This window comes from Ursus maritimus, unplaced genomic scaffold (assembly GCF_017311325.1).
Source record: "Ursus maritimus isolate PB19 unplaced genomic scaffold, ASM1731132v1 scaffold_16, whole genome shotgun sequence".
Taxonomy (NCBI): domain Eukaryota; kingdom Metazoa; phylum Chordata; class Mammalia; order Carnivora; family Ursidae; genus Ursus; species Ursus maritimus.
In genome coordinates, this window is record NW_024424008.1 from 45,059,395 (window position 1) to 45,085,311 (window position 25,917).

Genomic DNA, 25,917 nt, shown 5'->3' on the forward strand with positions numbered 1-25,917 from the left:
TCACTCATCCATTCCCGCCTCCCTCTTCCCTCGTTCTTCTCTCTGACCCCGCTTCTGTTCAAGCCTGACTTCACAACTGAGCATTCAGGTAGACCAACAACACAGAGCAGGAAACAGTTTCCCAAAAGAATGACACCACCACCGAGTCTACCAGTTTCTACAGCCTTTGTGCGCCTGGTTTAATGACAGAACAATGAGAGTTACAGCTCCCATTTGCCTGGGGCTCCAGGGCATTTTCAAATCTGCTGCCTCATTTGATACTGTTAGGCAGGAACCGTGCGAGGTGAGCTGTTCTCCCTTTCAAAGATAATTAAACTGAGATTCAGAGGCTTGCAGTGACTCACCCAAGGTCACACAGTCAGCACAGCAGAGCTGGGATTCAAGCCTAGGTTCACTGACACCAAATCCCTTGCCACATCTCCCACCACTTCACTGTTTCCCCTTCAATCTGCTCCCAGCTCCTGCTCCCATTATCACAGACTCAGAGAATATAAAACTTCAATTAATTTAATATTTCCCTCTGGGACTCACCCCTCTTTTTTTGAAGATGGCAAATTGTAAGAAAATGCATTATCAGACACAAGGGAAAAAAATCCTGGGCATATCCAGAGGTTAGTGTATACGTTCAGCAAATCTCCTGTGTCCAGTGGAAACTGCTTTTAAAAAGAATCATCAGGGACTCCTGGGTGGCACAGCGGTTAAGCGTCTGCCTTCGGCTCAGGGCATGATCCTGGTGTTCCAGGATCGAGTCCCACATCGGGCTCCTCCGCTAGGAGCCTGCTTCTTCCTCTCCCACTCCCCTGCTTGTGTTCCCTCTCTCGCTGGCTGTTTCTCTGTCACATGAATAAATAAAATCTTTTAAAAAATAAATAAATAAATAATAAAAAAATAAAAAGAATCATCAGGAACTCCTGGGTGGCACAGTCAGTTAAGCCTCTGACTCTTGGTTTCAGCTCTGGTCGTGATCTCAGGGTCCTGGGATCGAGCCCTGCATCAGGCTCTGTGCTCAGTGTGGAGTCTGCCTGAGATTCTCTCTCCCTCTCCTCCTGCCCCTCCCATTCATGCTCGCTCTCTCTCTCTCTCTAATAAATAAATCTTAAAAAAAAAAAAAAGAATCAAAGATTCACTCACGTTCACTTTATTTAGGCAGCACAGTAGACCAAGATATCTGACCAAATCGGTCAACTCCGAAGATTAAAATGAAGGGGGAAAAAGATGCATCCCTGCTTCTAGCCTCCGTAAGCATGGAGTCTGTCTTGTCTGCCCTACCTATCACATCTTACTCTATTAGCCAAGGGGCACAAAAGTTCCATAAAACCAAATGGAAAAGGATCAGAGTAAAAGTAGTAGAATATACCATTTAGGCCAATGGATTGGTTTTCTTCAACTCGCTGCCTCAAGGTCATAGATACAGTCAACCTGAAAAGGGTATGGGGCATCACTAGAATGGCGCTAGATGTATTCTATCGTACCCCCCACAAAAAAGCCAAAAGTGTGTGGGCTCTGCAGTTCCACACATGTCATCTCTGCTCAGAGGCCTGTAATGTTCCTTCTGGCTATCGCTCTGGCCTGCGGTCCTCTCTGTTCCTGGGCTGACAGTCAAATGCACAAACAGATGGAGAGCAGAAGGCAAGTACCCATGAAGGAGGATGTTCTGTTTCACCAAAATCATGCAGAAATCGGACCCATGTTCATAGGACTCCACCCAATCTTCCAAATGACCAAATACCTCAGTCTTCAATGGCATCCAACCGTCACAGAGCCCTGGACGGTGAACACAGCACAGTGTTTAGGAGGGCTGCCCAGCCAGAAGCAGCCATGTGTATTTTAATAAAGCAATTTATGTGTCCTGAACTCCAAGCAGCAGGGAGAGAGCTGTTAAGCTACAGAACAGACAACGCAGAAGATGGGGCAGGGCAGGCGGTAGGGGATAATGCTTGGTTTCAATGAGAAAGGCAGGAAAGAGAATGTTCCAGGGTCCAAAGATAATTCCAAGAAGAAAGACAGAAAAGAGGACGACACTGAAAGGGAAAAAGGAAAGAAAACCTGATGTGGAGGATCTCATTAAGAAGCCACTGTACCCACACCTCTGCTAACCACAAAGGAATCTAAATAATTCCTCATAGAATAAATAACTCCTCTAGTCTACTCATTTGGTCTTTGAACTAGAGACCAGAAGCTTCTTCTGCAACTTCGTCTCATCCCATTTTGCCTAATATTTAGGTGAAAAGATAGAAAGACAGAGAGAGAAATGGATGGGACAGGGAGCTCTTTACAATATCATTTATCATTACATCATTTTCTCTCCAGGGGAATTATTCATACTAATTACTTTACCCTAGGTATTATACTCTAACTCCTTAATCACTGTACTTATGTAACAGGTTTAAAACCCAGATACCTGAAGAGAGGCTAGGGTGAGTTCTGGCCGAGGATGGGTAAGGGTGTGAGGGGAAGTACAGCACCCAGTTCCCTCAAGACAGCTCAGAGGCTGGACACTGCACCTGCTTCTTTTAGGAAAAGCCTCCACCAAAGCTGCTGCCTACTGGTGGGAGGGGCTGCAAGGAAGCAAGCGAGACTGTTTCCAGCCTGGCCAGATCGCGTCCCCCGGCTGCACCATGGGATATGTAGTTCTCTGTGCAAAGGGCAGGGGTGTGGCCATATCTGCATTGCTTATCAAGTGCAGCCTGATGGCTCTGCCTGTCCCGAGACCACCAACACGGGTCAGGCACCTTTGCCAGAAAGGTACCATTCCTTCTCTCCGGAGTCTGACTTTAAACAGAAGAGATGGTGAAGAAACAGGGAGAGGTTCACGAACTACAGGAGCCCAGAAATATGAAGACCTTGAGAGGTCATTTGACGTCTTTGCTGGGTGTACAGAAGGTGATAGCTTCTCTCAAAAGGAGAGACAGAAAAAGAAAGAGGAAGGGAGAAAGAGAGGCAGACGAAGGGGAAAAGGGCAGTGTATGTGTGTGTGCGTGTGTTCTCACGACCGTGCATGTCTGATTCAAGGGCTGGAAGGTGACTTCTCATCTCTTTCGCTCGTTAACCAACACTGGAGAGAGGCAGCTGAGTGTGCTGCGAGCACGCCTCTCTAGCCATTCTGCTCAGGTCTGAATTCTGACTCAACTGCCCACCATCTGTGTGACCTCGGGCAAGTTACTTAGCCTCTCTGTGCCGCCATTCCTCAACTGTAAAACAGCGATGTTACTCAACTCATAGGCTGTATGAAGGCAGCATACATAAAGGGCTTAAAACTGTGTCTTAAGTGTTAGGTATTTTTTTCTTATTATTCAGTGGCTCGCCACTTTGTCTTCCCCTAATCCAGGTGACCCCTCCCCCCAGAGCATGAAATTTTAAGTCCCCTGCAGAGCTGAAGATGGCAAAGGTAGAATGGATAGAAAACAAACTCACCTGCTTTTTTTAGATGAATAAAGACAAGAAGGGGGGGAGGGGACCAAGATGGTCATTAGAATAAGAAAAAGGGCAGAAAAGGAACGAAGACTAGAAATATAAGTGGACATTAAGGGGGACATATAGGGGAGTTTGTGGGGTAAAAAGCCATCAAAGAACAATAAAAGAGTCCAAACAAAAGTAAAGAAGGGGAGGAAAGATTCACAAAGAGAATCAGGGATGTTTATCGGGGTGAAGGTAGGAGCAAGGAGACTGAGCAATTGAAAACTCAAAGTGGAAAGTTCCACGAGAGGATGTGACTAAAGCATCTGGGAGGAGCTCTGGATGGACAGAAACTGCCCAGCATGAGGAAAACTAGAGAGATGGCAGCTAATGCCGCAAAGTTCAAGTCTGGAACCATCTTGGGAAGCAGGCCTGAGCCCTGGAGATCCTGGGTGCTGCAGTGCGGCTGGGCTGGAGGGGTTTCTCAAGCAGTCAGGACAGGAGGGAGTGAGGTGGGTGGTGAGGAGTAAGGTTCAGGTTCAAGGAGGAAAGGAAGTAGCCTTCGGGACGAGTCACCCACAAGACAGCACCCTCAGCTCTGAAGTCAAGAGGAGAGAGGCAGGCCTCTTTGAGCGCAAGTAACCCTGGGTAGACAAAGGGACAGTGCCAGCCCCTCAGCCTTGCTTAAGGAAGCTCCTATCTCATGCAACATTCTTGAGGGTCTTTGCTGGGACCAGACCCTTTGGCACCTAAGTTCCTCAGGGTAAAACAACAAGACAGGCAAAGGGGAGGCCTGCCTCCCTTAGCCACTAGCAATTCCTGAGACCTCACAAGCATCAGAGTATCAATGATATCCCCTCAATATCAGCCTCTAGAACTAGACAGGGCAGTGCTGCATTGCAGTTAAGATCTAGACCCAAGGCGCCTGGATTCAGGGTCCAGCGTTAGAGCTGTGTGCTCTTATGCAAGTTACAACACCTCTCTCGAAGCCTCAGTTTTTTAATCTATAAAATGGAGATAACAGTAATACTCTTTCATAGCAAAATGCTGACATTTAAATGAGAGCCCAGTGCCTGACACATACCAGGAACAGTCACTAAATGTTAACTAAAACAATGCTGTCTTCCTAATTACTATCTTCAGGGCAGTCAGGGGTTGGGAACAATAGGAACTCCATGAGTTCCCCTAATCTCTCTCCATCTGCACTTGGTGCTCATGTGAGGCCAGGGCTGCTCTGGTTACACAAGCCCTTCCCTTCCCTACCGTCTCCAGGCCTAATGACACCGCCTCCAGCCAGCAGCTGGTCCCCGTGCTGTACTTTCAGATGACAGATTTGTGCAAGCATTTTGAAAATGAAAAGGGTCACCAATGCATAAGGCAGATCATGCTCACATCCATTCCCACCCCACCCCTCACCCCTGCTTTGGGGGTTTCCTCCTCACCTACACCAATACCTAGACCTACAGCCAGGCTAGAAAGCATTTCAGACCCTTTCATACAGCCATTCAGGGTGAGAATGTGTAAGAAGCCACAGGATTAACTGAGCAGGGGGTCCACAGGGAGGGGAGAGGGGGCGAAGAGCAAGGATACTGCTTGACCTTTTGGGGCACATGTAAATAGGCGCTGCACACATTTCCATGGTACGAACACACACTGTCCTGGGTGCTGCAGACGCAGATAAGGGTAGAAGTGTTAGGATGGAAGGTGTGAGGGCTGTCCGAATGCCACGGGGGCATCACTGGATGCAGGCCACTGGAGAGGCCCTCTAGCGACTACTGCTCAAGCTGAGGGAGAAAGCAGGCGGGACGCCAGACCAGGGTCACAGACCCCTGGACAGGGCAGCAAGCAGCAGCAGGCTCAGGGACTCCCGTGGGAGAGCGGCTGCAGCCCCCACTCTGAGCAGCTGCCAGGATGGGCCATGGGAAAGGTATGAGGGCAACTGAGGGACGGTCTCCGAGTCAGGATTGTTCTCCTCCCGTTCTCAGGTTTCTTCTAGGGAACTGGGACCGAGGTCGAAAGAACAGCTACAGATCTTGGCCAATTCTCAGGCCAAGGGCTGGGGAAGAGAGGCAAAGCCAACACACCCAAAGGGAAATGTGGAGGGGAATGCTTCCAGAGACTATTACCATCTCCAGACTGCTGTACGGTCCCCCCCAACCCCCCCCCCAGGGATACAGGCTCTACCAGGGAGGGCTGTCTCAATCACATCAGAAAATAAAAACAGAGCATTAAGCTACAGAAGCTGGGTGGGGTGGGGAAGAAAAGAAGGACCGAGGGAATACAATGTCCAAGGAAGAACTCACGGGCCCCAGAAGAATCTGAGTAGAGGGTCTAAGACAAACATACAAACCCGTTTGCACAGCTCCTCTGGCCAGCAAGTCAGCCTTTTCATTGCCAGGTCCCTCCACCTAGTGTCCCGGTCCTATGAGGTGGGAGCTGTTGGGCCAGACAGTCCTGCCCTCCACGGTAGGGAGTGGAGTCCAGGCCACTCCCCCTGTCTCCTGCCTGCTGACTCACACCCACCCCACTACTTGAGGAGGGATCAGGTGGCCACTCTCTCCTCGCCAGCAAAGCCACTGCCAGCAGGGGGCGCTGGCAAGCCCAGTAGAGAAAGAAAGGGAAGGTAAAGAACTTTTGCAGCTCAGGCCAAAACCTAGAGGGCTTTCACCTGGTACCTGCAGAGAGGTCAGAGTGACCACAGCTCTGTTCTGCGGTTTAGACATAATAGTGAACAGAAAGAAAGCATCAGAAATGTACTGGAACTTTCCTGTAAGTAACCTGCTAGTTAAGAGCCTACGGCACTTCTCAAAATCAACAAGGCATAGGAAACATACTTAAAAAAAAAACCAAAAACCTATTTGGCTCTCAGGCATATTTAACTGAATCATTCAGAATCACTGGGGTCTATTCTCTCCTTGTCAATGTGTCTCCTGTTCCGTCTGACTTGAAGCTTTACAACAGATCATCTTCACTAACAGACTCACTCACACACTCCTTATCTGGAGCTTCAGGTCCAGGAGACTGTTGAAGAAAGATCCACCCAACATAAGGAAAAGCTGAAGGTTCAGCACTGGGCCGCTCAAGTGTCCCAACCGCCGCATGGATGCTTTCTCAAGGGGAAGTCATAAAAGGCTGCAAATAAAAACCTGAGCTCTAGGGGCGCCTGGGCAGCTCAGTCGTTAAGCATCTGCCTTCGGCTCAGGGCGTGATCCCTGCGTTCTGGGATTGAGCCCCACATCAGGCTCCTCCGCTATGAGCCTGCTTCCTCCTCTCCCACTCCCCGCTTGTGTTCCCTCTCTCGCTGGCTGTCTCTATCTCTGTCAAATAAATAAATAAAATCTTTAAAAAAAAAAAAAAAAACCTGAGCTCTGGAACTGAATCTCAGATCTGTCACTTACAAGGAATGATGGTGGAGAATCTAGGTTCTTACAGGCCTGTTATGATTTAAGTAAGAAAGGAAATGTAAAGCACAGTGCTGAACACATAACAGACTCTCAGAATAGCAGATTATTATTAGTCATAACAGATAATAACTGAGAAATTATACTGTGCCCACAAACTAAGTCCATAGACATTCTGTGTTCCCTTGGATTTGCTCATCACGTTCGTATACTTTCTGTAGTTTCCCATAACTCTAGGTTTCTTTACTGAAAGAAACCCCAATTAATTTCCTTAGCAGATTTCCCACTGCGGAAGTTATTCACAAAGAGGCAGATAACCACTTGATGTAAGTACTGAAGAAGAAATTCATAAATGAGGAAGGAGCGAAGAGTATTACCTCCTTAAATCCCTTCTTCAGGGCCATCTCTGCAGATCTATGTCCCACCCCCTTGTTTATAAGGACTAAGGACAACTGACCTACGCTCTTGGCCAGATGCGAGTCCACCCATTCATTGTTTAAGATGCCAAGAAAAGGAAACACGGGTGTTTCACTTCTAGAGGGAAAGGAGTTAAACAGAGACAAATGTTCACTCTGTGGATCCCCAAACAAGTCTGTCCTAGTGCCACATTAATAAACTCAGTGTTTCAGGCCCAGCCCTGAGTTTTCCTTCACGGACTCACCCATCCAGCTCACATACGGGAGGCACAAGGGAGCTCCTGTGTGTCTGGGGGCCAGGTGCGGAGGTGCTCAGACACCGGCCACTCCCTCAGCCCTTCCTCCAATCCCAGGACCATCTGGTTTCGAGGGGTTTCTCTGCATCTGGACGGGAGACTTTAACCTTCAGACTAGGGAATGGGCAAGACACAGGGAGCCCAGCAGTGAGCTGCTTCTTGCTCACCCACCAGAGGATAAGAAGAAAAGAAGCATTGAGCAACCTGGAAAGCTGGTGACAGGTAAGATGAAATGATTAATTTAATTACATATCCCCAACCTGCCCACCTTTCTCCCTGCTGCAGAATGGGGATTCTTGGGCCATGCAGCGAGCAGGTGTAGAGAACAGAAGCGATGCACTGATACCACTGTCCCTGAGGGCGAGGCGTAAAAAGGTGCCCCGGGGCTGTCAGAGGCTCCCTAAAACTGATGCCACGGGCCAGGAATGGGATGCTGGGCTCTCCCTGTTCCCATTACTATTTACTATTAAATTGTGTACTTGATGCTCACTAGAGCAGGGATAACAGGAGGCTTCAGACGACAGGGCATGTTTCTCAGACCGTGGTTCAAGACCACCTGAGTCAGAATTGTGTGGGATGTGTGTTAACTATGCAAGTTCCTAGGCCCAGCCTGGTCCACGGGGCTCAGAACTGGAGTCGGGGCCCAGGAATCTGCACACTGGATAAGCCCTGCATGCGATCCTGAAACCCATAAGGTCTCCCTGGTCTCCCAAGTAGTCTGCTCATGATCAAGGGGCATGAACACTCACTGGAGCAATGCAGGAAGAAAGTATTAGAACTTACATATATTTACATTTCTTTTTATCTCATCCTTTTAAAAATTCTGCTTAATTATATAATAAGCAAAATATTTAGTACAGCAGTGCATGTATATAACATATATTCATGTGTGCATATATAGCTGTATATATATGTGTATATATATGTATTTATGTATGTGTATATACACATATGTGTGTGTTTGTGTATACTGGTGGAAATACATACATATATATATATATATATTGGTGGAACCAACTCAAAAATTTTGCAAGCAAGTTAAGAGTATCAACTTCTGGTACAATGACTTATTCATCCCCTAGAAGGGAAAGCAGGGCATGGTCTCTGCAAACAGGTGCTCTGAACTCACATTATTCGTAACATGTTGAAAAGAGAACTCAGGGATTCTAGCTTCCAAGTGCATCTCAAGACTGGATTTAAGAGGGAGGCAAAGGATGCTGTGCCGAGCAGGGCAAGCCGGAGGTGGAGTCTCTGCTTGAGCCCCTGAGTTGTTGTCACCCACTCGCATTCCTTCTCCACCCCGGCTGGCAGGCTGGTAGGAGGATGGGATTTCTCCCAGCAGGAGATGGGGAAGCTAGGGAAGGAGGTTTACCATCTGCCTGCCAGTTGTCCAAATCTAGATCCCAACTACGGCATCGGCCGAGATAACATAGTTTACTGAGCTATAATTAATACCCCCCTTTCTCAGGCAGGAAAGGAGAAATGCTGGAGTAGGAGAAATGCAGAGCAGGTGATGGTTACACCTGCAGACAGTTCTGCTGACAGCCACAGAAGCAGCCAGGCCTGGCAGAGAGGAGCTGCGAACCGGGAACTCGGGGAGGGAGGGGAAGACAGGAGCGCCCACTTGCCTCTCTGCCCAGACCTAAATAAGGTTCTTCCCTCTCCTACACAAACGCCATGTGTGCGGTCTGTCCAAGACCACGCCATCCCCTAAGCATAGGTGTATGTGAATCCGAAAAGGAGAATACACCAAGGGCAGTCAGAAACCACTGACCACGACCATGAAAATGTCACAAAGACTGATAGATACAGAAGGGCTAGTCAGTGGCCCTCAATCTGGGGCACAGTCACAGAACCCCATGATCACGGAATGTGAGAGCTGGCAAAAAGCCTTAGACGGTGGGATGCCTGGGTGGCCCAGTTGGTTAAGTGTCTGCCTTCAACTCAGGTCATGATCCCAGGGTCCTGGGATCGAGTCCCACATCGGGCTCCTTGCTCAGCAGGGAGCTTGCTTCTCCCTCTCCCTCTACCTGCCGCTCCCCCTGCTTGTGTGCTCTCTCTCACTGACAAATAAAATCTTTAAAAAAAAATAAAAAGGCAAAGAGCCTTAGACAGTTATTCATGTGCTCATTTACTCATTTCAACCATCTTTACTGAGCACCTAGCATGTATCGGGCACTGCGCTCTGCATGTACACACACGTAAATGCAGCAAAGACAGCCCCCTGCTCTCATGAAGTCTCAGGCCCTAGTGAGGAAGACCCAAAACCAGGTCACCAGATACATACAGTGACAGCACGGTTAGTGCTAAGACGGAAATCAGCTGGGAATCAGACCGGGGTTTACATGACTGGCCTGCCCTGGCCACCGTGGACTTGTTCGTGCCCTACCCTAACCAAGTTCTCCCACTGACCGACAGCTCTCCAGCAGCTCAAAACGCCCCTTCCACTTACTCACAGGCTTGGCCCCAGGCTACTGTTTGCTGACAAAAGCAACATCACTTATTGTGTGCCAGACACAGGGCTAAGACCGTCTCATTTTGATCCCCACAGCCTTCACAAAGTAGATACAATTGTCTCCGGTTTTTTTTTTTTTTAAGATTTTATTTATTAGAGAGAGCAAGCGAGAGCACAAGCAGGGGGAGCAGCAGAGGGAAAGGGAGAAGCAGGCTCCCCGCTGAGCAGGGAGCCCAACCTGGGGCTTGATCCCAGGACCCCGGGATCATGACCCGAGCCAAAAGCAGATGCTTCACTGACTGAGCCACCCTGGTGCCCCCCCCTCAACTGTCTCCATTCTTAAGGAAGGAAACATTCAGAGAGGACAGAATGATTCTGTGAGAGCACCATAGCCAGTAAGCGGCAGAGCCCGAGCTCAACCGAGGGTCACTGGGGCTTCACCGCGCTCCTGAGTTCCACAGAACCGCAGAGGGAAGCCGGCCTCCGCCACCAGCACCGCACCGTAGCATCGGGGGGAATCTCTTATTCTGCCATCATCTGTTGGGTGCCTGCTGTGTGCAAGGAACCGGGGTGGTCGGTACCTGAGGAGTCCCCTCCTAAGAGTAAGGACTCAGATTCTGTTCACCGCCCTCAAAACTTCTGCCGTGAGAACACCCCAGGGGCAACAACTCTTATCAACAGATGGCTAAACACTCATGGGAATCCATGCCTGGGGGTGTCTGTGCACGTGTGCGTACATCGAGTGTGACAGAGAAATCAAGATCCCGGGCAAATCAAGATCACGTCATCTACCACACCTCCAGCCCCAATCTACCTCTGAAATCTATTCGGTCTTTCACCACCTTCCCTCCACCTGTCCACCTTTCCTTCCCCTGACTGCTTGATTTCTCTTCACAAAAAAAGCACCCAGACACCTGCCCATAAGCTTACGTGCCCCTCTCTCTACAACACTCATCAGCCTCTGAGTTTCACTGTGCTCCTGTGGGCTGGACCGTCTTTTTCCTCCAGGAAACCTCCTCCCCTCTGCTTGTCACAAAGGCCAAGGGGCATGGTCACCAGGGAGCCCCAGACCACAGTTCTGCCAGCTAGGGGGCCCGCACTGGGAAAAAGCGCCCCACACCCCGTTTATCCTCAGACCTCCCCGGCAGCCTGCTCAGGCAGCTCTGGAGTCCCCAGTGACTGCCTCTAAGAAGTGAACACAGGACGTCCATACCCCCGAGTACCTCACTCATAGGTTCCCTACCACCGGAAGGGAATTATCAACACCCCAAAGACACCAGGTAGCATACATCACTCTCCACGGCACCCTTCTCTTGGGACCTCCAAGTTCTTTACCAACTTAAGTAATTTACCACCAAAGAGGCAAATAACCATTCCTGGTCAGTTACGAAGAACCAGGAGAGCCTGTAACCTCTTGGGCAGACACACAGTGGGGCCCGTCAAGCATTCCACCCATTCCGACAAAGGGCCACACAGCCTCCTCACCTGGCTGCACCCCTCTATCCTTTATCTTCGGCCTCTTGCAACAGATCACTCCTTCTCCCTCGAGGACCCGTTCCCTGGCAAAGAACGACAATGGCCCCAAACATGTGAGCCAACCCCGAAAGCACTCCTGCCTCTGTGAAGAGCTCCAGGTCATCCCCAAGCAGCCCAACGGTCAACTGGTCATGCTCTCACCTCCAGGGGGGCCCCTGCCACCTACTTGGCTCGTAGAAAGGACAGCTTCTTCCTCAGGGAGGAGACGTGGTAGTGACAGGCCTGCTTGACAGCCGAGCTGCAGGAGACAGCCTCGGGGCGCAGATTCTGCACCATGCTGGGCTCAGGGGAGGGCCCGCCACATGGCAGCTGGGACCTCAAGGGCTGGGGGCTCACTGCCGAGCCGCCTGGACGGGCTGCCTCTGCAGCTCCTTCAGCGGGCGGCCGTACCTCCTACACACAAGCCCTCCCCACCCTGAGGTGCGATCCAAGACCCAGGCAGGTACAGGACCCGGGGCGGGAGAGCCTGAGGCTCCGTGCTACCAGGATCCCCTCTGGCTTCGGCCCAAGCCACAGCTCCAAACAGAGCCGTCCTCCATCCTTCCACCATCTGGCAGTGCTCTGGGCACTTGGTGAGTTTTCTCCTCTTCTTTGTCCTCAGACAGGGAGGCTGGAGCGATACCTGCATGTGATGTCAGCTGCGGGTGCGCCAGGGAGGGGGAGGGCCGGCGGGCACTGCTCCCAGAGGGTTTGCTACTGGGCTCCTTCCCCGTGCTGAGGGAGCTAACTGGAGAGGTCACCTGAGTGGCCACGGGGCCATGGGGAATTCGGGGGCCGGGCACGCAGCCGGAGCTAGAGTGCTCCGGAAATAGGCTATGTGGGGGCAACAGCTGAGATAGAAGCAGTAGAACAGAAAGCATCCTTCCTCCTACCAGGAGGCTCTCTATTCTGGTGGCTAGACCTGAGCTGAGATCAGCTGAGCCTGCAGCTCCGGAGGCTTGCCCTTTGGCCTCAAATTCCATCACCTTGGCTTCTCCATTTGTTCACTCATGAGTTCCACATGCATATGCCGAGCACTTACTCTGTGCCAGACAGAAGAGACACAGTCTCTGTCCTCCGGGGTCTCACGGGCTAGCGGGGAACAGAGAAGGCAACTGGACAGCACATACCATGAGGCCAGTGCGGGACAGAACGAACCACAGCCCACCACGCCTCCTCCCGCAAAGCGGGCTCAACAAAACGTGCCTTCCCTACCCCTCCTGGAAGAAACGAGGGTGAGCTCTCGTGAGACAGGTACGACGTGAACGCCGTTCAAGATAGTCAGAGAATAGGTGATGCGAGAATGATACCCAAAGCTCACACTATTCTCATTCCACCTCTTTTGATCTTAGGGATCATCCTAGTTCCCATTACGCGGAGAAAAGAGATCCGGCTGCTGTTCACCTCCTCACCTTCCCACCACGTGCCCTGTGAACTCACTTGCATCCACATCCATTTGGATCTGGTCAAGGCACCTGCGACGGAGATCTTTTCTTGCCACCTCCGAAACCTTGCTTCCTTATCTTCTGCAGGGGGCCCGAGCCAGCTGACCAAGTCGGAGTCCCAGAACCAACTCTGAAGACCTCCCTTCTCTCTCACACCAAATCCAATCTACCACCAAGTCCTGGACATTTTAATCCCCTTAAATGTATCTTGAATTCATTTACTTCTTTTCTTTCTTTTCTTTTTTTTTTTCCTCCACAACTACCATCCCGGGTCCAAGTCACCAATATCCCTTAACTGGACTCTGCTGCAACAGCCCCCGAGCTGCCCGAGCGGCTCTCTCTGCATCCACCCTTCCTCCACACGGCAATCTTCAGAATGCAAATCTGATACCGTCAGCTCCCTTCTTACAGACTTGCGGTGGCTTCTTGATGCTCTAGGCATAAGGCTCAAGCCCTTCTCATGGGCACCCAAGCTCCCGCCCGCCCGATCTCCTGTCATCTGCCTCACCTCACTGCCTCCCTTCCAGTCTTAGCTCAACCCCTCCACCCTCACCCCACCCCCTCTGTCCGGGTCCACAGAACCCTTCCTTTACCGCCCACATCCAGGTTTGTACTTTCTAAGTCACACCCTCAGTCGTGTTCATCCTGTCTCCTCAACGAGACTGGAGCCTCAGTGAGTAACGACTGCACAACTGGTTGTTTGTTGAGTGCATGAATGAACCACGTCCTCTGTTCATATTCACACCCCTGACCTACCGGTTTTTACTTCAGATTTAAAAAGTGCTGTGTCACCCTATATTAAAACAAAATTTCTCTCTACTCACCCATGCCTTCTTCTCTAGGTATCATCTCTTCCTCCCAAGGAAATTCCTAGAATAAATTCTCCTTGCTCAATCTCTTCTTCCTCCCTTCACATACTCTCTTCTGAAACTGCTCAGTGGTTACCGGTGACCTCCGAATTGTCACTGCAGAAGATCCTGTTTAGTGGGGCACCCGGGTGACGCAGTCGGTTGAGCGTCCAACTCTAGGTCGCTCAGGTGACTCAGCCACGGTCTTGTAGTTGTGGGATGGAGCCCTGCGTTGGGCTCTGTGCTCAGTGAGAAGACTGCTTCAGATTCTCTCTCCCTCTCCCTCTCATTCACACACACTCTCTCTCTCAAATAAATAAAATCTTTAAAAAGAAAAAAAAGATCCTGTTTGTACTCATCTTACCTCTTTCCTCTTTGATTCTCCCTTCTTGAGTCTGTTATTTCCCTCTCCTACTTTTCCCACCTTCAGGGGGCAATCTTTTGCAAATTCCTTCCTCCTTTGCCTTCTGCTTACACTTTGCTGATCCTAAGACTCTTGCCTCAACTACATTCTCATTTCCAGACAAGTAATTTTAGTTCTGTCTCCTGAGCTGTAAACAGGTATAGCCAACTGGCTAGTGTATCTCTCCACCTACATGCTCGACATGCCTAAATTAAACTCACTACCACCCCTGCTCTTCAAATTCTTCCCCCTTTACACAATGTTTTAATAATAATGATATAATATTAATAACTATATACACACACACACACATAATACTAGCATATATATAATAGTAGCCATGTGCCAGGCACTATTCTATGCCAATTATCATAGACACACACATACACACTCCTCCCAATAAATCATGAGGCATGAATCATTATTATACCCATTTTATAGGTAAGGAGACTGGGGCACAGTGGTGAAGTGGTTTGCCCAGGATTATACATCATGCGCTCGGAAGCACCATCAGAAGGCAAGCACTTAGCCTCCGGACTACGCTGCCTTTTATTTGCTGCCCCTGCTAGAAAGCTTAGGTTCACACTAGATGCCCTCCTCAACCTCAGCTGTAAGCAACCTTTGTCAAAGTTGCTTAACAAATTTCTTCAACCAGTTCCTCCTTTTCTGTCCTCACTAGTATAATCCAGAAATGCATCCATTCGGTCTTGGCTTAAACATCACCAGGTCAGTAAGCTGTCCCTTCCCACCCAACTTGGTGTCATCCCAAAAAGCCCTGGTCTACTGTCTTTATAGCCACCACTCCTACTGGATGCTTTCTTATTCACTTGTTTGTTGGTATCTATTTCCACCCACTACAACGTAAGCACCATGAGAGGGGAGACAACAGTTACCCTGTTCATGGCTGCAGCCCCCAATGCCTGCAAGAGTAGCTAGCATATAGTATGTGCTCAATAAATACTTGTTAAATAGGGAACAGGTGGGTAAATAATTGTCAGGTTCCTTCCCTGTCTGCTTTCAATGCTAGCCCCTTAAATCCGTCTCTCCCACTAGGACCAAAATGACTTTTCTTGCAAGGGTCTCTGTAAGTGACCTGGGAACCCCCGTGCTCAGAATCTCTCCTTCATTTCTCCTCCCCTATAAAGAATACTACTCTGTCATGGCAGGCTGGTCACAGGCGTGATCAGGCACGTGCCTACCCGTGCAAAGATGACGGCTAGCCACTCACTAGCTCCCCGCCACCGGACACGATCGGCAGCGACGCTGAAGTATTTGAAGTCCCTGAACATGCCTGGCTTTCTCCCGCCTCCATGCTTATGTACACCTTGTTCCTCGCCTGGGAATGCTGCCCATGTGACAGACTCCTACTCATCTCGCAGCTCCCAGGGAAGCACAGCTCCTTCCGTGGAGCCTTTCTGGATTCCTCGGCCCCCTCCTTCCTCTCCCCCCTGCCCTCGCCCCAAGCACAGTAGCTGTGCTACTTTGGGACAAATTTGGTAGCGCCGCTGAGCCTCCGTTCCCTACACTCAAACATAAAGATAATAATAGCGCCGATCTGACAGGGTTGTTGAGAGGATTACACTTCAAAGCGTATGCAAGATTCATGGCACAGGGTCAGGCACCTTAAGTGACCAAAATCTTTAGTTTTATTACGTTACACGAAATTCTATGTCTGTGCCTTCATCTGTTTATCCTTAGTGTCCACATCTGACATTTTACAGGCGATCAACATTCTACGCGTTCTGTCTCGGCTTCCTCAAGGTCAACAGAGTACAGATCCGTTCAGAAAGAGTGAAATCACATGACATCACCCTCAGAGCACTAGCAACTACCACTGACGAAGCTCCTACTCAGTCGAGGGCACTTTACACATCTTACGTCATTGATTCCTCTCAAGGAAAGACTTCCACAAATGAGTAAACTGAGGCTGAGTAAAGGTGAGTAAACTGCTTTTAAAGATGCAGTTAATAAGGAAGAAGGGAATCAATCCTAAGACTGTTTGGACTTCAAGGCTTTTACTGTTTCTTTTTTTTTTTTTAAAGATTTTATTTATTTATTCGACAGAGAGAGATAGCCAGCGAGAGAGGGAACACAAGCAGGGGGAGTGGGAGAGGAAGAAGCAGGCTCGTAGCGGAGGAGCCTGATGAGGGGCTCGATCCCAGGACCCTGGGATCACTCCCTGGGCCGAAGGCAGATGCTTAACGACTGAGCCACCCAGGCGCCCCGGCTTTCACTCTTTCTAGTACACCATGGCACCCACCACCAGTGAGCCTCTACACATCTATTTAATTTTTTTAAAGATTGATTTAGTTTAGAGAGAGAGTGCACACGTGTGCACACGAGCTGGGGGAGAGAGAGAGAGAGAGAGAGAGAGAGAGAGAGAAGCAGACTCCCCGTGGAGCATGGAGCCCAACACGGGGCTCAATCTCACGACCCTGAGATCATGACTTGAGCTGAAACCAAGGGTCAGACGCTCCACGGACTGAGTCACCCAGGCGCCCTGAGCCTCCACACATCTTGCAGCCTGGACTCCAGCAGGCTCCCCAGCATCTTGCAGACACGTAACGAAGGTGTGAGGCACACATACGTGCATGCAGGAATGGATTCGTGAGCGCTGGCAGCCCGGCCTCGGTGCCTGGTCACACCCCAGCCCTACCCGGGTCTCAATCCTGCTTCCACCAAAAGGCTTCCCTGTCAACCGGGATTGCGTTCTGTTGAAACTAACATTGTGTACATAAACCGTCCTCGGTGCAACAGCTCCTTTTTCCACAGCTCTGGCTTTGTTTGACAGTTCCTGCCATCGCGCGAATGTACTAAATAAAGACCTGGCAACGTGAGAAACCCTGACGATGGTCCATTTTGGGCTGAACCTGGGCGCCAGTGTCTTTTTTTTTTTTTTAAAGATTTTTATTTATTTATTTGACAGAGACAGAGACAGCCAGCGAGAGAGGGAACACAAGCAGGGGGAGTGGGAGAGGAAGAAGCAGGCTCACAGCAGAGGAGCCCGATGTGGGGCTCGATCCCAGAACGCCGGGATCACGCCCTGAGCCGAAGGCAGACGCTTAACCGCTGTGCCACCCAGGCGCCCCGCGCCAGTGTCTTTTAAGTGTATCCCTGGCTTTACCTATAAGCATGAAAATGGATTCGTGCCCCATATTCAATTACACACACACAGAGAGACACACACCCTGACTTTGGAGAAGTTGGGTCTATTCCGCTTTCTACTGGAAACCTGAGGGGATTATTTCTATCTCCGAGATGGTCCTCATTTCCCAAAAAGCTGATTCTCTTCCTGAAATCAACTCTTCCTGCTGCACAGCTGCCCAGGAAACGATTACCACCCGCCCGCCCAACTGCCCCATTATGGTTCCCAGGGTTTCTCCTTCAGAAATCAACACTATCGTGAATGGGGAGGGAAATTCTCAGAAGCCCTTAGGTTTGGATGCCATACTGAGGCATCTCCCCCTTTGCTATCATGTGGGCATTTGTTAAACTACAAAAGGGTGCTAGTTTGTCTATAAATATTCTATCTATGCTGAAGGTTGTACAAGAAAAAGAAAAACCGGCGTTTTATTGAACCCACTGAAAGTGTACGTCATACTGAAGTATTAGAATTCTTATCTTTAAAACAGAAGAAATCAATGTTCATTTTTTTTCTTTTTCGCCTGCTCTATGAAACCGCCTTCATCCTCTCATTGACCACGTGGTTTGGAGAATTAGGAGCAACCACAGAAAAGGGTCTATGTTACCCACCCCCCACTTGACCATTTTCAATCCGTAATACGTGCTCTGCAGCCTCTCAGGACAGTTGCAAGAATAAATGAGATCACACAAAGGCCTCGCCTCCCTCGGAAATGCCATTACCAGCAGGGCGTGCTGTCCATCAAATGGAGGCCCTGAGCACGGAGCCAGACCCTCACCACTGCTGACGATCTCCCCGGGGTTTGGATCTCACGCTTGCCGCAGGCCAGGAGAACACAGACAACTTCCAAAACGCCCCAGATAGTCTCTTAATTGGGTAAAAACATATTAGAGGAAGGATTAGGGGCAGAGGGTCAAGGGTTTGCTCTGAACTGAGGCTGGTGATTAATGAGCACTCTGGGGATCTGTTCTCTCCAGAACCAACTGGAGGGAAGAGGAAAGACTTCATTCAGAATGGCCGCGGTGAACACGTACCAGTCCTCAGTTTCTGAGGCAAGGGGTCCGCAGGGACCACCAGGGGAAACGTACTCCTGATCAGAGCTTCATTCCCCATACTGCCCAAGGTGAGCTGATGCAAAATTATATCCACTGTCCACCATGAAGAGTTTGGGGGGCAATCAGGGGGCCAAGGATGGGAAGGACCAGCGAAGACATCTAGAGGACTCTTCTGGGCAGAGGTCTGGACTGGAGACCCTTTGCAATATTTCATTTGGTTGAGGAAGTGGGCAGAGAAGGAGCTAGAATAGAATGTATGTCAATATACAATCCCAAAGAGCGAACAAAAGGCAGGGCTCTCTCTCGTTGGCAAGCACTCATGTCCTAGAGTAAGAGCTAAAGTGGCCTTGGGAAAAAGGTAGAGTCGGCAGCTCACCACCTATTCTCTCTCTCCTAAGATGCCCCAAGCAGCTGAGGTAAAAGGCGTTGAGGAGCTGCTAGTCAGAGAGCTGACAGACGAGGACCAACTGAAGACATCAGGACCAGAAGCGGACAGCACACTTCAGGAGGCGTCTGACGCCCAAGCACAGGGAAGGGAGTTCTCCATGCCAAGGGAATTCCAGGGCCCCTTCTAATTTTGCGACTATGGCGGATGAATTCCAGAAAGCACTGAAAAGGGAGTGTAGGCCACTCAAGAGACAGACGGAACTGCCATCAGATCATAACTGATTAAGCATCTTGACAAGAATGATTAGTCTTTGCCCCTGGGGGCCCTTTGCCTCCTATCTGCTGTTTGAATTGATGAGCTGAACTGATACTTGAGAACTGGGGCAGAACTACACAACTTTATAATGTAAAGAGAAATGTACCAGGATTCCCGAGGCCCCACATTCTTGCCCAGGAGGGAATCCCTTATGACACACCATCTAGCTTTTGCTGGAACACTTCATAGAGGGGACTCTTCTACTTGGCAAGGCCTCCGCTCTAATCAGAGTTCCTCCTTATCCTGAGCCGAAAGCCTTCTCACTAGGACCTCTGGGCCTCTAGCTCTATTTCTTAGGCTTTCAGATACTTCAAGAGCGGTGGTATAGTCACTGCAAACCTTCTCTTTTCCAGGCTAAGCCACTTTCCTTCAACAGGTCCTTACAGTAATACATTACCATCCCGACCGTTCTTTCTGGACTCTTAAAACCAGTATCTATGTCCAAAGAACTGGACATGATACACCTGATATGGTCAAAGTAGTACGACCAGTGAGAGCTTTTTCTCTTTTTAATGAGCAAATTCAGACTTTCAAAAATTATTTGGTCTGTTTGTCATGTTACTGGCTCGTATTTTGCTGGTAAATAAAACCCCCAAGTTCTTTATCACGTGAAATCCTGTCAAGGTAGGCTCCTTGTGGTAATCGTACATTTAAGAAACTATTCTAGTGGGGACCTAGGTGGCTCAGTCGGTTAAGCGGCTGCCTTCAGCTCAGGTCATGATCCCAGGGTCCTGGGATTGAGCCCCACATCAGGCTCCCTGCCCAGTGGGTAGCCTGCTTCTCCCTCTCCTGCTCCCCCTGCTTGTGGTCTCTGTGTCAAATAAATAAATAAATATTTTTTTAAAAAGAAACTATTCTAATATAAATTTATAAATACATAATATAAATAGCACCTTTCCTTTAAAAAAAAATATTTGTTGTTTGCACCCACTGTTCCATCTGAAATACTCAAGCCTGAGTCTGTCACCCTCAGTCTTCTCTCTCTACTCCCCTTCAGCTGAGCGTCTGCCGTAAGTCTGATAAATGATGTAAAAGTACCTTCTCCTTCCTCATCCAGTTTGTTGACAAAAGCAGCAGACAGAGCTAGACCAAAAGCAGAGCCCTGTGGCATGCCAACGGAGACCTCCTTTTCGTGAGCACCGAAGTTTCGCTTGCACAACAGACCCTTCCGTCTACCACGTGCAGCCTCTCCATGGAGCAGAGGCCAGCCGGGCCCCACATCCTGAGTGCTGAACGAGTCAGACCTCGAATCCTCCAGCCAACGCTTTGGAGCCTCCTCGTGCTCCCTGCCCCCTGCCTGTCCACCCCCATTCACCTCTGACACCTACGACCCACTCCTATCCTGGCACTCCGCTGTCATCTGCTGTCACACAGGCAGTGCCAGGCCACACAGCTGCCCCCGGGGCACCATCCGCCCTGCACGCAGCCGCTAAGATGAGCCTCAAGCCAAGTCCACGCTCAGATCTTCCCAGAATCTCCGTTTGCCACAGATTGACTTTGCTCCTTGCCGAACACCAGAAGCCTTTAGAAGTGGTGCTCTCACTTCCTGGGTGAACATCCTGTCTCTAGGGCTGGTCTGAGCACAGAGGTCTGGCAGTCTCCTCCCTCCCTGCCCTCGCCCACAGTTCTCCCCTCCGGTGCTGGAAGGGTGATCGCACTCACCCATTTCACCCCATCCCCTCCCTCCTTGCTTGGCCTTACCTTTCCTCCCGTGCTCGAGGGCTCAGGAACCTGCTCGAATCATCGTCGTGGCTGCTCTGCTGGCTGCTCTGTTGGCTGCTGAAGAAAGACACAGGATATGAACCGTTAACTTCTTTCTCAACACTGGGGGAGGTCATCTAGACAAAGAAACCGGGTTACAAAATTTTGAAGATACAGTTCCCCCATGTGACTTTATACAGGGTGTACTGACAGGCAACAGACATGAGAAATGACACAAATGTGGTGCAAACTCCACCCATCACATCTGAGGCAGAAGAGCAAGATCCTGACCTGTTACCTTGATTTCTCCTTGGCTACATATTCTGTCAGCCAATGCCTCCAGCACTTTCTATACTCAGGGCTCTTACTTTGCAGGGCAGGGTAACAATCCCATCCTTCTTCAACGTCCCTGGAAACTCTCAAGAGGCAGGTACAGCCTGGGAGGCAGGGGAGAATTCCAGCAGGGAGAAAGATTTTGATGGGGGCAGAGGTCACCCGGCCTGCTTCTCTACCTCCTGGGAAGGCTGAAGAGGGTGAGGATAAAGGAGGGATTAGAGGGTAGCGTCCCTCCGCTCCTGAGCCCCTTGCAGGCAAGATGATTCTAGGCCTTGCCTTCAGTTCACAGAGCTCTTTAAAATGCTTTCGCGGAAGTTATGTGGAATTCACCCCTCTTTCATCTTACTTGGGAGGAAGAAAAGCTGTTCAGGCACCTTATGATGCTAACTGAACATGTGAACATATAATTTTTATTGTTATTCATTAACTAATCCAAGCATCTGATCAGAAGTCAACAAACTCTAGACCCCCCAGGCCAAAGCTGAAGCTGCCCGATGCTTTTTTCTCTTACAGCCCTTTGAGAATGATGTTTGCTTTTTTAAATGGTTGGGGGGGGGGAAGCCAAAACAAGAATAACATCTCATGACATGTGAGAATTGAATGAAATTCAAACTTCAGAGTCATGAATAAAGTTTTATTGGAACATGGCCACACCCACTCATTTACATATCATCTGTGGCTGCTGTGTTGCTACAATGGCAGAATGAATAATTAAGGCAGAGCTGAATAAGCAAGTCCTGAGATCATTAGACCCACAAAGCCTCAAATATTTATTATCTGGCCCCTTGCAGAAAAAGTTAGCAAACCCCTGCTTTGCAGAGAGTCTAATAATAAATTCCTATTACCATAAATGTTACTGTAACCCAGGCTCCCATATAACCCAACTATTTCCTTGTTCTGATGGACTGTTCAGGACAGAAGAATTCACTGATCTCCACAGAGTACATTCCTTAGACGAGACCCCGGCTAGGCTGAAACTCCGCACACTCTGGTAGGGTGAGAGCTTGCTCCCATGCCGGTACACTCTCCTCCAAAGTGGCCCAAGATTTTTTGTGGTCACAGCTGCAACCACGCTGTTAGGTTCTGTTCTTTCAGCAAGAAGGAAATGAACTTAGAAGCAATTTGTAACGAATTTTCAAATACACTAGAAATCAGAAGAGCACCAAACACAGCCAGCCTCGGATTGCCTGGCAGAACCGAAGTGTGTACACAAGTCCTTCCTCTTTCATTTACTCTACATGGAGTAAAAGCTACTTGTTCCCTGTGGAGTGGCTCCTCCTCGTATCCCACTTCGCGAGGTCTCAAAGACTTGCCTATTAAAAACTCTTCTCACAAAATGGTGCTACAGTGTTGCTGACCTGTGGGATTTCTTACACTGGGGCTAACTTGTTATAATGCATCAGGCACCATCTCCTACGGAACCTGGGATAGTACGGTAGGCAACCCACAGCTGACTGAACTCAAATTCCAAAGCAGACAGGGTGAGCATTACAAGAGGAATGCTGGTCTACACTACTGGCAGCACGCAACAGGTGAAGTGGAAGGGAAGGGATCTGGAGCGTAGTGTTTTACACTAACAGCCAATGGCACTCGACCAACCCAGAAGACCATGATCAGCATCACAGCCTCTTCAAAGAAGAGACTTGGCTTGACTCCATTTCATCTAGTTCCTCCTTCTCACCCTACCCTCTCTCTGGCAATCAAAACTTAAAGTTAAGCTAGTCAAGGGGCTCCCAGAATTAAATGACAATGTACCAGGTTTCAGAAAAATAATTCTGAGCTGCTATTAGCAAGCTGTCCCACTAGGTGGCACTGTTGACTTCCAAACCAGGACCAAAGCCAGCCAGCACTTCGGACACCCAAACTAGAACCAAACTTCTGATGCCCCCTTTTGGCCTGCCTTTGCTCAGGAAGCAGCTCAGGTGGTGGAGATGAAAGCGCCAATGGATCACCCTCAAACGGTTTATTGGTTCTAAATAACCTGCATGCACTTGACAAATATTTATGTAATGCCTTCCGTGGGCACAACAAGAGGCAGCATCAGGCAACAATGAAGTCTGGACTCCGGAATATGCTGCCTGGGATTGAATCCGAGCTCCTCCACTCCCTAGTTAATCTGACTCCGAGCAAAAGATCTAACGTCATTTTCCTTTCCTACAAAATGCGAGGTACATGTTAATGATAGTTCTTACCTTATAAAGCTGTTACAAAGATTAAAGAATGAACATATGTGAAGTATGGAGAACAGTGCCTGGCATCTATGAACTACTGTGTGTAACTGCTATTATTATCATTATTATTATTTTTATTATGTGTAAGGCAGCATTTTGTGGGTCATGGACCATAAAGACATGAACCAGGTAAGGATCCTGCTCTCACGGTGCTTAGAATCTGGAAAGGAAGAGTCAATGTACTTAACATTTAAAAGTAGAAAATCGGGGATGCCTGGGTGGCTCAGTCGGTTAAGCATCTGCCTTCGGCTGACAGGATGATCCCAGGGTCCTGGGATGGAGCCCTGCATCAGGCTCCTTGCTCAGTGGGGAGCCTGCTTCTCCCTCTGCCTGCCACTCCCCCTGCTTGTGCTCTCTCTTGCTCTGATTTAAAAAAAAAGGGAGAAAACCATAACTCTTAGAAGGAAATACTAAATGTTCCAGAAACACAAAATACCAGGCCGGTAAGAGGAGTAAGAATGGCTGTCTCAACAAGGCTTTTAGCGCTGACACTTGAAATTCAGAGAGACTCAGGACAGAAGAACTGAGAAGAAAAGACATTCTAGGAGTGCGTGGGTGGCTCAGTCGGTTAAGCATCTGCCTTCAGCTCAGGTCATGATCCCAGGGTTCTGGGATCGAGTCCCACATCAGGCTCTCTGCTCAGTGGGGAATCTGCCCCTGTCCCTGCTCCTGTGTTCTATATCTCAAACAAATAAATAAAATCTTAAAAAAAAAAAAAAAAGGAGAGACATTATATTTTAGCTCCATTTACCAAACATGCACCATGTACCAGACACTGTGCTAGGAGACGGGGACGTAAAGGAGGCCCAGAGAAGGCACAAGTATTTGCTGTGCAAATACTAGCCTAACACCGGAAGGACAGACGAGGTGCAGGGGGCAGACACTCCTATTGGGGGCGTGCAGGGAACACGCCAGAAAGGTGAACACAGAACAAGAGGGGCTGCATACAAATCCCTGGAGGCAACAGCCCTAGGGTGCAGAGGACCCCTCCTCCCCTATAGCTCCCAGGAGAGGCCTAGTCCTCTCTCCTCCCATTTTTGGAACTTGTTTTTCAACAGCCTTAAATAAGTAAGATGGCCGTCCAAGCATTCCTCCACTCGATCCCCAGGAAATAATGTTGTTGAGCAGAATTTCCAGAGGTCCAGAGGTTAGCTCACCCTCTCTCACATCAACTCTTTCAACTCTTCTCTTAAATGAGCCTTTTTAAACGATGCAGGCCACCTGGGCAGCTTGTCCTGCTCCCTAAATGAATCCACCAGTCTTCTGAGGTCATGAAAAAAGCAACCATCAGACTAGGGTGTCCATGGATATGGAATGCCAGAGGGTCAAGGGTCACATCCCCAACCACTCCGTTTTAATGAAGGCCTCGGTCAGCCTGGGTGTCCACTCTGGGCTTTCTGGCTTCAAGTCAGGAAGAACTTGGAGGAAGTCCAGCAGAGGGCACTAACAGATAAAAATGTCTGTTAGAAATGGCTAACAGACACATGAAAAAATGTTCAAAATCATTAGCCATCAGGGAAATTCAAATCAAAACCACACTGAGATACCTTACGCCAGATAGAATGGCAAAAATGGACAAGGCAAGAAACAACAAATGTTGGAGAGGATGTGGAGAAAGGGGATCCCTCTTACACTGTTGGTGGGAATGCAAGTTGGTACAGCCACTTTGGAAAACAGTGTGGAGGTCTCTCAAAAAGTTAAAAATAGAGCTACCCTATGACCCAGCAATTGCACTACTGGGTATTTACCCCAAAGATACGGACGTAGTGAAGAGAAGGGTCATATGCACCCCAATGTTCATGGCAGCATTGTCCACAATAGCTAAATTGTGGAAGGAGCCGAGATACCCTTCAACAGACGAATGGATAAAGAAGATGTGGTCCATATATACAATGGAATATTACTCTGCCATCAGAAAGAACGATTACCCAACATTTGCAGCAACATGGACGGGACTGGAGAAGATTATGCTATGTGAAATAAGCAGAGAAAGACAATTATCATATGGTTTCACTCATTTATGGAACATAAGAAATAGCCGGGAGATCGGCAGGCGAAGGAAGGGAAGAATGAAGGGGAGGTAAACAGAAGGGGGAATGAAGCATGAGAGACTATGGACTCTGGGAAACAAACTGAGGGCTTCAGAGGGGAGGGGGGGTGGGGGACTGCGCTACGCCGGTGACAGGTACTAAGGAGGGCAGGTACTGCATGGAGCACTGGGTGTCGTACGCAAACAATGAATCATGGAGCACTACATCAAAAACTAAGGATGTACTGTATGGTGACTAACATAACATAATAAAAAATTTTTTTAAAAAATTGAAGAAAAAAAAGTCTGTTAGAAAAACCTTAAAAAAAAAATCCGGGGCGCCTGGGTAGCTCAGTGGTTAAGCGTCTGCCTTTGGCTCAAGGCGTGATCCTGGCGTTACGGGATCGAGCCCCACGTCAGGCTCCTCCGCTATGAGCCTGCTTCTCCCTCTCCCACTCCCCCTGCTTGTGTTCCCTCTCTCGCTGGCTGTCTCTATCTCTGTCGAATAAATAAATAAAATATTAAAAAAAAATCCAACTCTGAGC

At 49.1% G+C, this 25,917-nt stretch overlaps 1 protein-coding gene across 6 annotated transcripts in view; it reads right to left on the reverse strand.

Annotated features, from left to right (window-relative positions):
* The window catches only part of GRAMD1B (GRAM domain containing 1B), a 233,120-nt gene that overhangs the window by 107,338 nt on the left and 99,865 nt on the right, over positions 1-25,917 (reverse strand). For all 6 annotated transcript variants that reach the window (XM_008689943.2, XM_008689941.2, XM_040631101.1 and 3 more), the window contains one exon: positions 20,777-20,854. In XM_008689943.2, coding sequence (XP_008688165.2) covers positions 20,777-20,854 — 78 coding nt within the window. The remainder of the gene's footprint in view (positions 1-20,776; positions 20,855-25,917) is intronic.